Source organism: Salvia splendens, chromosome 4, assembly GCF_004379255.2.
Source record: "Salvia splendens isolate huo1 chromosome 4, SspV2, whole genome shotgun sequence".
In the NCBI taxonomy this organism is placed as follows: Eukaryota; Viridiplantae; Streptophyta; class Magnoliopsida; order Lamiales; family Lamiaceae; genus Salvia; species Salvia splendens.
In genome coordinates this window covers 11,295,759-11,311,115 of record NC_056035.1, presented here as the reverse complement: position 1 = coordinate 11,311,115, position 15,357 = coordinate 11,295,759, and the positions used below count along the sequence as shown (strand labels likewise).

General features: G+C 37.1%; 2 protein-coding genes across 3 annotated transcripts; one reads left to right on the top strand and one right to left on the bottom strand.

Annotated features, from left to right (window-relative positions):
- Positions 1-3,016: 3,016 nt before the first annotated feature.
- Positions 3,017-5,147, top strand: LOC121801472 (60S ribosomal protein L19-1-like). The gene is made up of 5 exons (XM_042200971.1): positions 3,017-3,173; positions 3,865-3,987; positions 4,283-4,596; positions 4,738-4,796; positions 4,886-5,147. The coding sequence occupies exons 1-5, from the start codon at positions 3,062-3,064 to the stop codon at positions 4,908-4,910; spliced, it is 633 nt and encodes a 210-aa protein (XP_042056905.1). The 5' UTR covers positions 3,017-3,061; the 3' UTR covers positions 4,911-5,147.
- A 638-nt stretch (positions 5,148-5,785) lies between these two features.
- On the bottom strand, positions 5,786-11,515 carry LOC121798563 (kinesin-like protein KIN-14I). Of its 2 annotated transcripts, none has more exons than XM_042197624.1 (19): positions 11,067-11,515; positions 10,474-10,640; positions 10,256-10,399; positions 9,925-10,161; positions 9,764-9,832; positions 9,460-9,528; positions 9,261-9,338; positions 9,041-9,175; positions 8,859-8,940; positions 8,662-8,757; positions 8,402-8,575; positions 8,194-8,300; positions 7,937-8,115; positions 7,688-7,849; positions 7,363-7,616; positions 7,122-7,285; positions 6,882-7,031; positions 6,303-6,790; positions 5,786-6,142 (listed from the first exon to the last, which is right to left on the bottom strand). In XM_042197624.1, exons 1-19 carry the CDS (start codon positions 11,185-11,187, stop codon positions 6,010-6,012), a joined length of 3,009 nt encoding a protein of 1,002 aa, XP_042053558.1. In that variant the 5' UTR covers positions 11,188-11,515; the 3' UTR covers positions 5,786-6,009. The 2 variants fall into 2 exon arrangements, with proteins under 2 accessions (XP_042053558.1, XP_042053559.1); XM_042197625.1 differs by having other exon boundaries at positions 9,041-9,172.
- Positions 11,516-15,357: the final 3,842 nt, after the last annotated feature.

Genomic DNA, 15,357 nt, shown 5'->3' with positions numbered 1-15,357 from the left:
CGTGCCGACGGCACGGAACGTGGCACGGCTTGTGCCGCCACGCGCTGGGGCGACGTGGCGCTCCCCGCTTCGTGCGTGCTTCCCACTCGCCGGCCCGCGAGTGGGACACGTCAGCGATGACGCAATAATTAATTTTTTTTAAAAAAATATATTTTATAAATTTTTTTTAACGGTCATATTACCGTTTTTTTTTAATTTTTTTTATTTTTATTTTTATTTTCTTATTCTATAAATACACCTAATTTATTACATTTCACACACAACTACACATCTACTCTTCCTAAACCAACATCAATTCCTCTCCAATTTTCTATTTCAATCTCCTTCACAAAATGTCCGGCGACGGGAATTACGGCGGTGGCGGCTCCGGTGGGTGGGATCTCAACGCGTTCGGCGATTGGGAGACCATGTACAACACACTTGGTGGTTCCGGGTCGTCGACGCCGGGCACCCAGGGGTCGGCGACGCCGGGTGGGTACCAACCACCCACTTTCGATGTGGATGCCTACGCTCGACCACCCGGCTCGCGGCTTTCTCAGGGTTTGTCCCAGATTCGGGAGGATATCCCAGTTGAACCCACCCAGGGAGGAAGCCGAGGCGGTGGAAGCTCTAGGGCTGCGTCTGAGGCACCCGAGGAGGAGGAACTGGAGGATCTGGGCCGGCATCCGTACAACAACGAATAAACTAAGGCGGTGTACACCGCCTGGCTCACCGTCTCGTACGATCCCATCGTCGGGAACCAACAAGCCGCCAAGTGCTTCTGGGAAAAGGTCCGTGATGTCTACCACCAGACTAAGCCGAAAGGGGCCCGGAAGCGCAAATATACAATGCTCCATGCTCACTTTGGCCGAGTCGACGCACATGTCAAAAAATTTTGCGGCATCTACTCGGCCGAAGCGGCGAACTACCAAAGCGGAGCTTCGGGCGCCGACATTCTGAGGGCGGCTTTGCGCGTCTTCTACCAGGACACCGGTCTACAGTTCAAATATGTTGATTTTTGGCAGCTCGTCAAGGACGAGGAAAGGTGGGCCGGCGGTGTCCGCTCGAGCTCGGGCTCAACCTCAAAGCACACGAAGCACACGGCGAGCGGCAACTACTCGTCTGGTGACACCGGTGAGGCCAGCGATGGTGAACCGCAGGTGTTTGGGGGTACGGGGGATCCAACGCCCGACGAATACGGGGGATCCAGCCGTGGGCGCCGTCGGCCGCAAGGGACGAAGGCGGCTAGAGCGAGGAAGGGCCGAGGCGAATCAAGCCAGTCGGCCTCGGGATCGGGCTCACGGGGAGGCTCGGACACACTTATGGCGTACATGACCGCCACAATGGCGGACACTTCCCGCTTCTCGTACGCCCAATTCACGGCCTGGTGGAACGGAATTGTGTATATGGCAGTACAACTTGGCCTTCCGACTCCCCCTCAACCTCGACCGCCTCCGGAGGATGATTCGCCAGCGGAGTAGTTTTTTTAATTTCCCACGTTTAATTGTGTGTTTTTTATTTTGTGTTTTTTATTTTTTTTAGGATTTTAATTGTGTGCTTTTTTTATTTTTTTTAAGTTTAAGTTGAATTTTTTTTAATGTTGTGTGTTTTTTAATAAAGTGTGTTTGTTTTTTATTAAAGTGTGTTTATTTAAATTGAATTGGATTGGAAATAAAAAAAATGAAATTGAATGAATAGTAATTTAAGGAACGGTTAAGGAACGAAGGGTTGCAGGTTCCGTTCCTTAGTTAAGGAATGGAGTAAAAAAGTACAGTGGGGCCCTCAAATAGTGGTTTAAGGAACGGTATAGGAACAGCGTTGTGGATGGCCATATACTACATTTTATTTTATTAGGTCATTCTATAATAAAAACCAATTAAATAAAAATGCATTACTATTAAGGACTTAATGAAACCAAAAATTTGTCAAAGGTATTAATGAAACAAAATACATCAGTACAAAGATCTAATAAACCAAAAATTTGTAAAAGGATATAACGAAACAAAATGTATTAATACAATGATTTCTAGATTTGTTTTGTTATTTCAACTGATGGTCGTTCCTCAGTATACAAAATAATACTACTATCTAATACTAACGTTGTTCGGGTGTCGATGAATACGAGCAGTTTCATGATCTCAACTAATTGTCGTTCCTCATAACAAAAGGTGTGTGATGTTCTACAAGGTTTTGACTAGTTGTGGTTTAGCATGTGCATAGAGTAGACCTGCCCAAGGTTTACCGAACCGGCAGTTAAAATCGAAACTGTAACCGTCGGTTATGGTTCCGAACCGAAATCGTGAGAATTTACCCGAACTGAAACCGTCAATTTTTTAACCGTGGTTCGGTTCAGATTCAAAAATTTTCGAACCGAAACCGTGCCGGAACCGCCGGTTCGGGGCGGTTCCAAACCGGAACCCACGAAAAACCGCCGGAAACCGTGAAACCAAGGCAGAACCGCAAAAAACCGGCGATTCGGAACCGTGAAAAATCGTTAAAAACCATCGGAAAACTGCCGATTTCGAACCGAAACCGTAACTGCGAAACACCCTCGCAGTTCGGTTCCGGTTCGGCAATTTCTAAAACCGTAACCGCTGGTTCCGGAACCGTGGGCACCTCTAGCATAGAGTAGGTAATTTGAAGCATATTTTTTGTCACGTTTTACTTGTAGCTTTTTAGAAGAGTCCATGTTTTAGAGGGCCTTGCTTTTGGAATAAGTAATTGGTTGATCCATGATAACATGGATGTTTTTTCATTAATTGTGCTAGTTTCACGCTGTCTGTTTTCATCAAAAAAAAAGGTCAACCAAAGTTTTGTATATATGCGTCTACGAACTACGATTATGCCCAGTGGTAGCAGGCTAGCTGCGTTCCTTTAAAATTTCCGCATAACTAATTCATAACTGATCATCTAATAGAGGCCCAATATTGCTTTGTTAGCCTTGAAGCCCATCTAGATCAGCCCAACAAATTTGACTGCATCACAAATCATAAACCCTAGGTCAAAATCGGGTGGATTATAAAAAATCTTCTGTTGTACATTCCTCCATTTGCTCATCTAGGGAGACAGCAGAGAGTGAAAAATGGTGACGCTGAAGCTACAGAAGCGGCTCTCCGCCAGCGTGCTCAAGTGCGGCAAGGGCAAGGTCTGGCTTGACCCAAATGAAGTTAACGAGATCTCCATGGCTAACTCTCGTACGCTCTTAAACCTTCTCATACGTGCTCCTGCTCTTTGTAGATTGTGTATTTCTTGCTAGAGATCTATGCTATATGTTTCTATTTGCGATTTTTGTTCTTCTTTGTAATTTTAATTTGATTTTAATAGCTGTAGGGGTTTCATTCGGTTAGGACTGTTTTGGATGGAAACGAGCTATTAATGTAATTGGTGTTGTATAATAAGCTTGCTATTGTTTAGAGCAATGAAATTTCAAATTAAAAGAAATTATGTTGCTGCTGCAAGAAATTTTGGATTGACGATAATTAGTTTAAATTTATTAACATACTTTATTTTACCCTTTTGATATGTCTTTCAATTGTACCCCGTATTTTAGTGTAATTGTTTATCAGCTTGTTTCTGGATGCGATTATGGAAATGCTATAGCATGTTCGAATTAGGAAAACAAATTAGGGAATGCTCTGCTGCTGTATCTAGGTGCCTCGCCAAATAATATTTGTTTTCTATATTATATGACTAAATATCATCAAAATCATATTTTATGAAATGAACCGTTTAAAGTTATATACTTCTACTGCTGTAATACTTTCAAGTCATCTATTTTTTGCACATATTACTACTGCATTTGATTTCATAGCATCTAAAATGAATTTCCATGTTGGTGATATTATTGCTTTGTTTAGCAGTTGATGTTCTCCCTTTCGTATTTAGGACAAAACATTAGGAAACTGGTCAAGGATGGTTTCATTATCAGGAAGCCTACCAAGATTCATTCACGATCACGTGCTCGTCGAATGAAGGAGGCCAAGAGGAAGGGTCGTCACTCTGGATATGGTACTACAGTCAATGACTTTTTGTCTATTTTAGCGTTTGCGTTAAACTTTTTTATTTAGATTGCTATGCGCTTGATTAAGGATCTGATGGTTTGCTTGACTTTTCTTTGTTAACTCGTCATATTCAAAATAAAAAAGTTTTCCTTTTTATTTTCAATGTCAATCTGTATTGGTAATATTGTGTATGAGTTGATTCTATATCTAGGATGGATATCGTAGAATCTATTCGTTTGGTTTAGCCCACTTTACATTATTGTTTAGCTTTGCGCTTTTATAATTATTGTGAATGATAACAGGTAAAAGAAAGGGTACCAGGGAGGCAAGGCTGCCCACTAAAATTCTTTGGATGAGAAGAATGAGAGTTTTGAGACGTTTGCTGAGGAAATATCGGGAGGCTAAGAAGATTGACAAGCATATGTACCATGACATGTACATGAAAGTAAAGGGTAATGTTTTCAAGAACAAGCGTGTTCTCATGGAAAGCATCCACAAGTCTAAGGCTGAGAAGGCTAGGGAAAAGACCTTGTCTGATCAGTTTGAGGCTAAGAGAGCTAAGAACAAGGCTAGCAGGGAAAGAAAGTTTGCAAGAAGAGAGGAACGACTAGCCCAGGTATAACTTGGTTGAATATTCATTGCCTGTCTTTCTACCTCCCACAGACAGGAACATGTGGGTATATTTTTTAAATGTATCTATCTGTGTGTTGGGAAAATTTCTAACCCTTTTTTCTTATTATTTCTTGTATGAGTTCAGGGACCAGGGGAGAAAGTAGCACCTCCACCAGCTGCGGCTACCCCTGCACTGGCAGCTCAGTAAGTGACTTGTTTATATCCTCTACTGCAATTGGTTTATTGCCTACATAATCTATTTTGACTATCTGCAATATTTATCTGCTATGCAGGGTTACTAAGAAGGCTAAGAAGTGAGATCACAGATGACTGCCTTTTTGGTGCGAGATGACCATCCGAGCCATCTTGATGTTTTTGTTAGAGTATCACAGACTAGTGTTTTTATGATATTAAATGCGAGGACTATTGATACATAACTTTTATGTTGTTTGGATTATCGTCAGTGTAATTTTACATCTCTGAAAAAGTCTCGTCTTATTGTGCTTCGTGCTATTCACTTCAATTAAATAAAAGTACTGTGTGAAGTTACGAATTTTTCCTAATTTAATCATTTAGTTTTGGATTGTCTTGCTAGGGGTCCGAATTTATTATGCTACACATAGTTGAACCATGATTTTAAATCAATTTTTTTCTCAAGAAATAACAGATCTATTTACTCTATCAATAACCGACCTGTTTTTTTAACAATAGAATGCACAATCTCTGGGTAGATTTGATCTTGTATATAACGTTCAGTTCGCGTTTTGCATTAATTAAAATCTAGCTAAAGCAAGATTGCATTATGAAAATGACAATTTATTGGAATAAACGAGCAATTTTTAAGTAATTTGTATAATCAATGATATTAATAATCGTTTCATATTAGAATTAAAATAAATACTCCTATATAAAATAAATTAATAATTCTAAACAGGTAAAAACGGTGGTAGAGTTCACAAATAATCTCAATTCTCAAATAAAATATGCATGCCAACATTTCTCTTCAAACGTATAAGTGATAAAATATTAAAGAGGCGAGTAAAAGAATTGTATCTGTAATAGATAATTCAAAACTATTTGTTTCACTGTATTCTTCAGCTGCAATTTTTGTGCTTTAGATAGCTTCTTAATCTAAATGTAATTGTGTCATATGGAAAAGATATAGTGCTTATAAAAGAGTTACAGGGACATAATTCACAGGAAAAATAATGAAATATTTAATAAATTTAAATCATACACATCACTGAAAGCAAAATATCAACCAAACCGAAAAACCAAAAAAAATCTTCCAATCCAAGCAACTAAAATTATTGCTGTGTTGGCCTATGTATGAGAAGGAAAAAATGAAAAAAAAGGAAACTCTACACATTCTCTGCCCCAACTCAATGTAAAAAAACCCCAAAAACTCACAAAACTTTTATTTTCTACTGCTTGTTTTCCGCTTCGTTTCAGTAGTAGCCTGCCTTCCCATCCGCAGGGGTGTCTGTCCATGTCCACCTTCATTAACAGATTTCCGCAATGGCGACTGCCCCATTCTCGGAATCATGCTCCTGATGCACGTAAAAGTTATAAATTTTTTCCCTCCAAAACAAAGAAAAGATTATTAAGTAGTGGATAATATAACATTAACTTAAAATTTAATGCATATCTAGTGAGGAAATTGGACTATAAAATAAGGAGTATTTAGGCAATGCCTGCATGCTACTTTACCTGAATTCTTGGCTTTTGGTGTGTTTGTGATTAGGCTTAAGCTCATTTGGACTCCCACCATTTCCAAAGCTCCCAAGCTTGGAATGGTTAATCTGCCAGAGCAAATCTGGCTCGGATGAGTCGCTGGTCCCGGCGTCATGCTCGTCCACGTCGTCATTTGCACATGCATCAAACTGGCTGTTTGTTTGAAATAGGCCAAATGACTTGTCAGGGTAGAATTTTGATGAATCAGGCAGGTATTTTTGATAAATGGCATCGGACGCGTTGCCGTTGCTCGGATCCCAACTAGTCATGAGATTGTCTACTCCACAAAACGGATCTTGCTTGTTCACCATGAGCTTGTCCACCCACTCACCAGAGCAGAACTCTCTATCATCATCTACATTGCATAGGCCGGGGCTGCTTGAAGGTGGCCAGCTAGGCGAATTCCCAAGTAGCTCGTCTAGATCCAAGCTCTGTCGTTTTTGCCGCGATCCTCTGCGGTGAACCTGGGAATTTGGTGAAAATCAAACATACGCTTTAAGGTTTGCACCTGAATTTTGCATAGCAATGTTGTTTAGATGGTATTACTTCAAATACCTCTGTGTTGGCTACACCTTCCATTGATTTCCGGAGCCCTTGTGGCGACGGCAGGCTCAAATCTCTAGTGTTTAAAGAAGGTTGATAAGGAGATTGCTGCATGCCACCACCAGATGTCTTTTGCTGCAAGGCGGCCTTCAAACTGACGATCTATCACACAAACGAGAGCAAATTGAGCATGCATACAAATCAAAGGTCAAACTATATTGATCTAGTGTTAGAAGTGAATAGATGAAAGACCTGTTCCTTGAGTTCCTTCAGATCTGCAGGATCCTTGTTCACTCGTGCAGCGCCAAGCTCAACAGAAGCAACACGCTCAGCAAATTTAAGTGTGCTGATGGTCTCTCCAACGGCATCAGGCTCCGGACTTATGTGGACGAACATCAGTGTTTTGGCTTGCCCTCCTATGAAGAATGATATGTGGCATCAAATCATGCAGAGAATGGGGATAGCAGGTTACTTCCACAGCTGTTAGTCTTACCGAGTGAGTCTTGGAGCAGTTGAGTGAGTTTGCTATTTCTGTAGGGGACATGTGTGCTCTTCTGGGCAAGGGAGGAGATCACATCACCCAATGCAGAAAGTGATCTGTTAATATGCTGAGCCTCTTTGAGTCTGTCTCCGGTTACTTCTGATTTATCGACTCTCTCACTCCCAGCCAGATCGACTAGATGCATACAACCTCGGAGGAAGCTACCGGTGGTCAAGTCTCTTCCCTGGACGTGAACTGTTAAACAACTGCAACAAAAGGATATAGTAGTTAGGTGACACAAAACTTTGTGAGAGTAACTCGAGCTCTGATTGCTTGCCTGTGTGAACGACTACTACGGTCATTGAGTGCAGTTGCACCCACGGCTCGGTTCCTGTGTCCAAGATTCATCAGATCGATAATGTCAGTTGTTGAGGCGACGCGAACTAAACTTGCATCTGGTACGCTAAGTCCTGTCTGGGAACTGTTTCGGATTTCTAATGTACACTCTTAGTAAAGGAATCCAAACATCATAAATGCAACCATAAATTGATTATTCTGATTAAAAATTAACATTGAGAAAGGATATCTTCTGTTTAAACCATCTGAATTCAGTAGATCTCTGACTTGTTCATTGTAAATCTCTATCATTTGAACAGACACTTCATAGTAGAAAGTATCCTTTCTTTTCTCGGCAAGCATAAACAGATCACGTAAAGCTCTATAGTTCACTCCCTGACTATCCTCTGTGAGATCCCTCGGTCCAGTCTGGATAAGAGAACGATGTTAACATTAATGCTTGTTTCATCTTTATATAGAAACAGGTAAGTTCCAGTTGTATCCTACCATGGTGAAAGTCTTTCCTGAGCCAGTTTGGCCATAAGCAAAAATGCAGACGTTGTAACCATCAAGGACCGATCTTATTAGTGGCTGGGTGTCCGAAAATACCTCCTCTACAAAGATGTACAAATATAATCACAGAATATTCTTTTTACAATCATCAACTAGTAAGAAGATGAAGAAAGCATGTTGCTGTTTTGATCTAAAGGCTAACCTTGAGTTGCAGAAGGACCGAATACTTTGTTAAAGTTGAAAGATTTGCGCCCTTTCCCGTTCTTTGCGAGAGTGTTTATGCATATGGTTCCTTCTTCAATATGATCAATGGTATTCAAATGATCATATTGTCCAGGCAAGAATGGCCTGACACGGCAATAAACCCTAATGTTTCCTGGTCAATATAAACTACCAAAAATTAATTTACCGCAAAGGAAGTAGGATGAAATGAAAACATATGAAACGATGGTCAAATTTTACCCTTTAGGTCCTGGACTTGATTATAAAGCTTCCGGTTTTCCTCGAGAACTCTATGATAACTAGAAGCAGCATGAGCTAGTCCATGAATATGGAGGCCTGTTGAGAGTAGACTTATGTAGTTATGTTGTATTAATAAGCAATATTATAGTTTACTTAAATACAAGCAAACAAAGAACTGAAAATTTTCAAATTATTACCAAGATTGTGAATTTCTTCATGGAATTTCATTTGCATGGACTGCATGCCTGCTTTTGTAGTTGAAAGAGTTTGCTTGAGCACCTACACCAGGTTACTCAAAGATGAGCATTTTTCAGCATACATAAAAGAAAGTAAATTGATAGAAATGATGGAGAGAGTGCATCAATTTTCATATGCTTACGGTAATGTCCTTATGTTGCTGATTAACAATCAAGTGCTGGTTCATTAATTTACGTTCTGATTCTTCATCGACCTTGTTCTTCTGTAACACGTCGTTTTTCTTCAGTATTGCAGCTGGTTTCTTCTGTTCGGCCTTCTTTCATGAAAGAGGAAAAAAGTAAAATTTAACCAATAACTGTTGAGTAATAAACACTCTGCAGCAGGTCATTTTAACAGACTACCTTCACTTGGGGTGAAGAGAGGTTCACAGAGGATTTGTTGCCATGAGAAACGGTCGAGTCCCTAAAGCAAGCTTTCTTCTGTTAAATGATGAAACACAATGAATGAGAAAATCCAAACATATTTCTATAGCGTTTTGAAATAACAGTTCACAAAAGATCAAAAGGTATGCACAGCAGCAACAAAGAAAACAAACTATACCGGTTCAATTTGGCTTCCAATGCGACTCTCAAACTCCTCCACAACCCTACATAATACAGACTCAACAAGCTACAAAACACCAGAAGCTACCAGTTTAGGTATCAACAATATTACATTTCAAGCTTTCTAAGTCGAGAAATATAATCTACATACGAAGCATGTTTCCTCGCGTAAACTCACAATGTCACATTTCAAGTATACATTGTCAACTTTCCACTAAAATTTTAATTAACGAAGAGTGGTTTAAAGAGTACATACTTTCAAGTGTTTCCAGAGAAATTTATATCTAACACTTTATACTTACATTTGGCACTTCCTCTGGCTTCTTGTCCAATAAAACCGACCGAACAAGCATACTCAAGGATGAACTAGACTGCCAAAACAGAGAATATAGGAAACATGAATGTCAGTCACATGCGCTAAGTAGACACAGTGTCACCTTTGAACCAAGAGCTTCCTACTCACATTTCTGTTAGAATCTTGCTCATTGCATGTGCCATTCAGAGATTTCTCATTCATAGACGAGCTCCTTGATATGGTACCCGTAAAAGGCTCAGAGTTTTTTCGTGCAAATTGCTTCCCTGATGTACTTGTTCTAAGATTTCCACCAAATTTCCAAACCCCATTCCCTCCTGTCTGTTTCCATTCGCTGTAGGATTTAAGCGCCAAAACACAATTCACCACCCTCGATGATTTTCCTCCCTAAAGAACAATTGATGATCATCTATCTACTGTTTGTTTCAAGACTAGCAATTACAGAAAAAACAAAATTCTCATAAATTTTTATTATGAATACCTGCTCCAAATCAGAAGCCTCAAAAGTAGGCATTCCCATCTCTTCCACAGCAACAAGAAAGTTCCTCACATTCTCAAAGTACTGAAATGCAGATAGCGCAGCGCCATCAGGGACAAGCACTGGATCAGATGGACTTTCGACTACCTGAAAATGCATCGATAAGCACATAGACCAAAATTCTCAAAATAATATGAACAAAAATCAAACAATTAACGAACCTTATGCACAGCTCCAGCCTGAACTTTATTGAGTACATTGCAGAGAATTATTCCACTTCGTAATCCATGCCTGAATTCTTCCTCAGAAGGCTCGGCTGGCAGATCTTTTGCCGCCACTACTCCGATCAGTTTCCTCATCCACGCCGCAGCTTCGTATCTTCTTATTACTGCATTTACAGACTTGTTATTCCCCAAAACTATGCATCACACTACAAAATCCAGAGATATGGTCTTGGGGATATAGAATTCCTCAATTAACTATCCAAATTGGAACCAAAATACTATCAATCTCAATTCTACAGCTCAAAATGTGTTTTGCATAAAGAAGTCACGTGTACTCTACCAAGCCAAACCAACAACCGCAACTGTATCATCAAAAATGCAGAAATTCTAACACAAGAAATCAAGTACCCACTCCTTTTAGAAACCAAGTGATCATTCTTCACGTATTGAAATAAATATCGACAGTCAGAATCCTAACATCATCAACCCCCCCCCCCCCCCCCCCCAAAAAAAAAAACCTCAGCGGCGTTTGGAGTCCATATTAAGCATCAAAATAACCAAAATGCAAGCAAAATTCCCCCAAAATTTACCGTCTTCTTCGGCGCGGCGAGCATCCAAATCGAGGCCACGCGATCGGCTGCCGTGCTGCTGCAGCACATCCTCTACGACCGACGCCACGGAAAACGGCAATGCGCCTTCAATCGCCGCCATTCCGAAGTCGCTCTATGGAGTTTTCAGGCAATATCTCCAATTGTCAATCGCAAAACAGAATCATTGAACAAGAATTATCAGATGATTTATTATTCTTTGTAATATAAGAAAACAGGAAGATGAGTGATCAGAGCTCCAACGTCAGTGCAGGTACATACACTCTTATCATATATAGGAAAAAATAGTTAGCTTTTGTTCTCATTCTATAACACTACAGTTAAGCATTGGCGATGCTACCACGCCTTTTTTTTCCCTTCTCTCTCTCTCTCTCTGAACTGGAAAAGCTTGTTCATCGCTTTATAGTTGGAGTTGTGAGTGACGCTGTGAGTATGAGTGTCTGCCACTTTTGAATTTATATAATTGCTTAAAGGCCCCCCAATCCCAAACCCATTTCCCGACCCTCCTGGCCTCCCAACCGCCAGCCTCGGGTTTTTCACTTAGACTCTACATAATTTTAAAATGTTTTGATTAGTGTGTGACATTTTTCATACTAGTATGTGTCTGTATTTCCTTATCACGACTTGTGTTTATTTCGAATATAAGTAGTAGTATCACATGTTTGCTAGTACATGTGAAATATACGAGTAGTATTTTGATTCGGTACTTCATTAAATTAGTACACCTGCATTTTGTGATTATATACTTATATATTGTGAATTTATTGTGTGTGCAAAAATATCTCAACTTTTAGAGTGATGATTTAGAGACATAATGTCTCCAAGCCATAATACCCCTATGTCAATTTGCCATAAGCCAAATTATAATATGGACTAATATACCCTTATTTTGAATTAAATAATAATTGAATAAATAAATATATATCAATTAATCATAAAAGGAAAGGCAATTCATATCAAATTACAATCTTTTATCTAAATATACATCAATCAAACTATTATCAAAGTCAACTCATATCAAATTACACTATTTTACCTAATACACTCAATCAAAAGAATATATAATTAATTTTTTGATTGGGGTACATTTGTAACGTTTTTTAAATTTAGAATTTAAAGAAATTAATATATTGGAACGTAAAGAATTACTACTATCAAAAGTATGAAATTCTTAAATTTTAATTTGTCGTATGTTACAGTGAACTGGACTAAGAACTCTAATATTGCATAAGAAAAGGAGAAATATTAACTATGTACTTTAAGATATTTAATAGATGAGTTAAAAATGTGTAATAGGTTCAACATAATGTTCTAAAAATTAAGAATTTAAAGAAATAAAAATTTTGAATGTAAAGAGTTAAATTAAAATTATGAAATTCTTAAAATCAAAATTGTAAACTCCATTAGTAACAATGTATCATTTCTATTAAATATAAAATTGTTTAAATTCTTAAATTTTGAAACTTTACTTTGAATCAAGATAAAAAATATTCAAATACGGAGTACTTTTAATTCATCTAACCAATATTTTAAAAATATAACTACTATTTTATATTTTTTTAATAAATTGAATCTGGAAAGTGAAGGTATATAAATTTTTTCTCATTATAAAAAGATGTATTTTGAAAAGTAAGATATAACCTTTTACAATTTGTATTTTAAAAGTAAATGTATATAGTTAACGTTCCAGAATTAAAACTCTTATAAACAAATAATATGTTTTATAAATGTAGGAGTAATAAGGTATATGAACATCTTATAAATTTAATTACAAACAAAATACGTATAATGTTAAATTAAAAATATCATTTCCCATTTCATTGCTTCAAGATTTTGTTCACAAGATTTGAATAATTGAATTATTAGTTGTTACAGGTAGATTTTATTTGATTTTAGAGTATATATTTGCTTAAATCATGTCATCCATATAAATGCACACAACTTTCCTAAGCAAGTAATTCTTAAATATAAAAAAATGATTTTATATGCACAAGGGTATTATGGTATATGTACAAAACATTTATTTAAATAAAAATATAAAACAATCTAAAATGACTACTTTAACCTCATTATGTCTTAGACATTATGTCTCCAAAATATTTTTCTTTATTGTATTAGTGCATTTATTTTATTTATTATAAAAACATCAAAGTGTTTGTGACTGAGATATGGGCATATAGTATTGGGTTGAAGTTGAACAACATTAATTTCAGTTACAAATATTGCGGTTTAATTGTTCCTTTTTCGCTTGAATAACATTAATTTCAGTTACAAATATTGCGGTTTAATTGTTCCTTTTTCGCTTTATTCCCAAATAGGAATGAAATTTGTTCGTATCTGTGATTAAAATCCATTTTTTTGCTCGATTTTCTTCTCTTATATTCTAGAAAATTCTGCTCACTTGCATCGTAATAATTGGCGTGTGTAACTTATGTAGTAGACTCTTATCATTAATAGCAAGAAACTATCCAAATTTATATCTAAAAATTGAATGTGATACCACCACCATCATCATCATTATTATTATTATTATTATTTAGTTAATTACGGATTTGTATATCTTTTTCATATCTTTTGTCTTGCTCATTAAGTTAGGATCCACTATTATAAATAGTGGACATTGTTCTTTAGTTCGATCATTCAAGAAATATCAATTATCCTTCTATTTTATTTTCTCTTACTCTCTTTCCTTTCAAACGTGCAAAACGCACAAAACCCTAATTTTGACGCCGGATTGATCGACGGGCAAAAGTTCCCGCGACGGTCGACGCAAAATCTACGAGTTAAGGAACTTCTTCCTTAACAATCGGTGCTTTCATCGTAATCTCTTCCGCCGAATCGCTGTCTACATGTCATACAGTTACACCGGATATCAACTCCGGCAGGCGGATTACCACCCATGGCAGCAGCCCGTATCTCAACCCCTACTCCATCCGATCAGAGCGTTAGATCAACAACCATCATATCCATATCCACATGAATATCCTTAACTCGTAGATTTTGCGTCGAACGTCGCGGGAACTTTTGCCCGTCGATCAATCCAATTAGGGTTTTATGCGCTTTGCACGTTTGAAAGGAAAGAGAGTAAGAGAAAATAAAATAGAAGGATAATTGATATTTTTTTATTGATCGAACTAAAGAACAATGTCCACTATTTATAATAGTGGATCCTAACTTAACGAACAAGACAAAAGATATGAAAAAGATATACAAATCCATAATTAACTAACTAAATAATAATAATAATAATAATAATAATAATATCAAAATGTTCATATAATATTAAAAATTTCAATTTAAACTAAATTAAAATTCTCTATAAAATATCAATCATAACAATAGTTATGCCAACCTAAATACCTAAGGCTGTCTGCTCCAAAAGACAAAAATAGTTCCAATTGCTGGTGCGTATTATATTATATTAGCTATCTGCTATCCAATGAAACGTCAACTTTGGACGTTAACGAATGCTCCCTCTGTCCACGAAAAAGGTATGGTTTTACTTTGGTAACGAATGCTCCCTCTGTCCACGAAAAATAGGGCACTTTGTGAATGATACTAGTTTTAATGTAGAATTAGTAAAGTAAGAGAGAAGTTAAAAATAAGAGACAAGGAAAAAAATTAAGAGAGAAGTAGTGTTAGTTGAATGTGGAGTTCATATTATTTGAATGTGCTATATTTTTCGTGGACAACAAAAAATGACAAATGTACCCTATTTTTCGTAGAAGTACTAGTAGTTCTAGTTATTTTTGGAGTATTATTTGTTAACTAAAGTGTATAGTATATTGTATGTATATCTATTAAAAAATATTTATTAATTTTATATACCTACACATTGTTCGGTATTCTAGAGTCACTGAATTATTATTTCGTAACTAAGTCGTGAAGGTATCATAATATTATGTGGCGCTTTTTTTAATTGAACAATGAGAGAGATTAGTAGAATGATTCAAATTAACCATTAGCTATTTCGATGGATTGATTGAATTTTATCTTGTTTGATCATTTCATCATCTTATATTCAATTTTATGTTTACCCATCCATCTTTTCATTGAAAATAAGTCGGTAATAGTATAATTCAAACAAATTTAATTCATTTGCGCTTTTCAGACTTACTCCTACTATATATAATCCAAGTTACCCAATCACTTGTAACAAGTTACTTTATTAAAATCATACAGTATGACTTTTGTATAAATATTAATACTAAGTAAAATTGCAAATTTATAGTAAAGTAAGATAATTTTTATAAATTCAATAAACATGATAGAG

What these genes read in the sequence shown, in the direction of transcription:
- LOC121801472 (XM_042200971.1), top strand. Translation starts at nt 3,062, where the DNA reads ATGGTGACGCTGAAGCTACAGAAGCGGCTCTCCGCCAGCGTGCTCAAG. An exon ending in GATCTCCATGGCTAACTCTC is followed by an intron (nt 3,174 to 3,864) that starts GTACGCTCTTAA and finishes TTTCGTATTTAG; the next exon opens with GACAAAACATTAGGAAACTG. An exon ending in GAGAGGAACGACTAGCCCAG is followed by an intron (nt 4,597 to 4,737) that starts GTATAACTTGGT and finishes GTATGAGTTCAG; the next exon opens with GGACCAGGGGAGAAAGTAGC.
- LOC121798563 (XM_042197624.1), bottom strand. Translation starts at nt 11,187, where the DNA reads ATGGCGGCGATTGAAGGCGCATTGCCGTTTTCCGTGGCGTCGGTCGTA. An exon ending in AGCAAGATTCTAACAGAAAT is followed by an intron (nt 9,833 to 9,924) that starts GTGAGTAGGAAG and finishes CTGTTTTGGCAG; the next exon opens with TCTAGTTCATCCTTGAGTAT. An exon ending in CGGTCCTTCTGCAACTCAAG is followed by an intron (nt 8,301 to 8,401) that starts GTTAGCCTTTAG and finishes ACATCTTTGTAG; the next exon opens with AGGAGGTATTTTCGGACACC.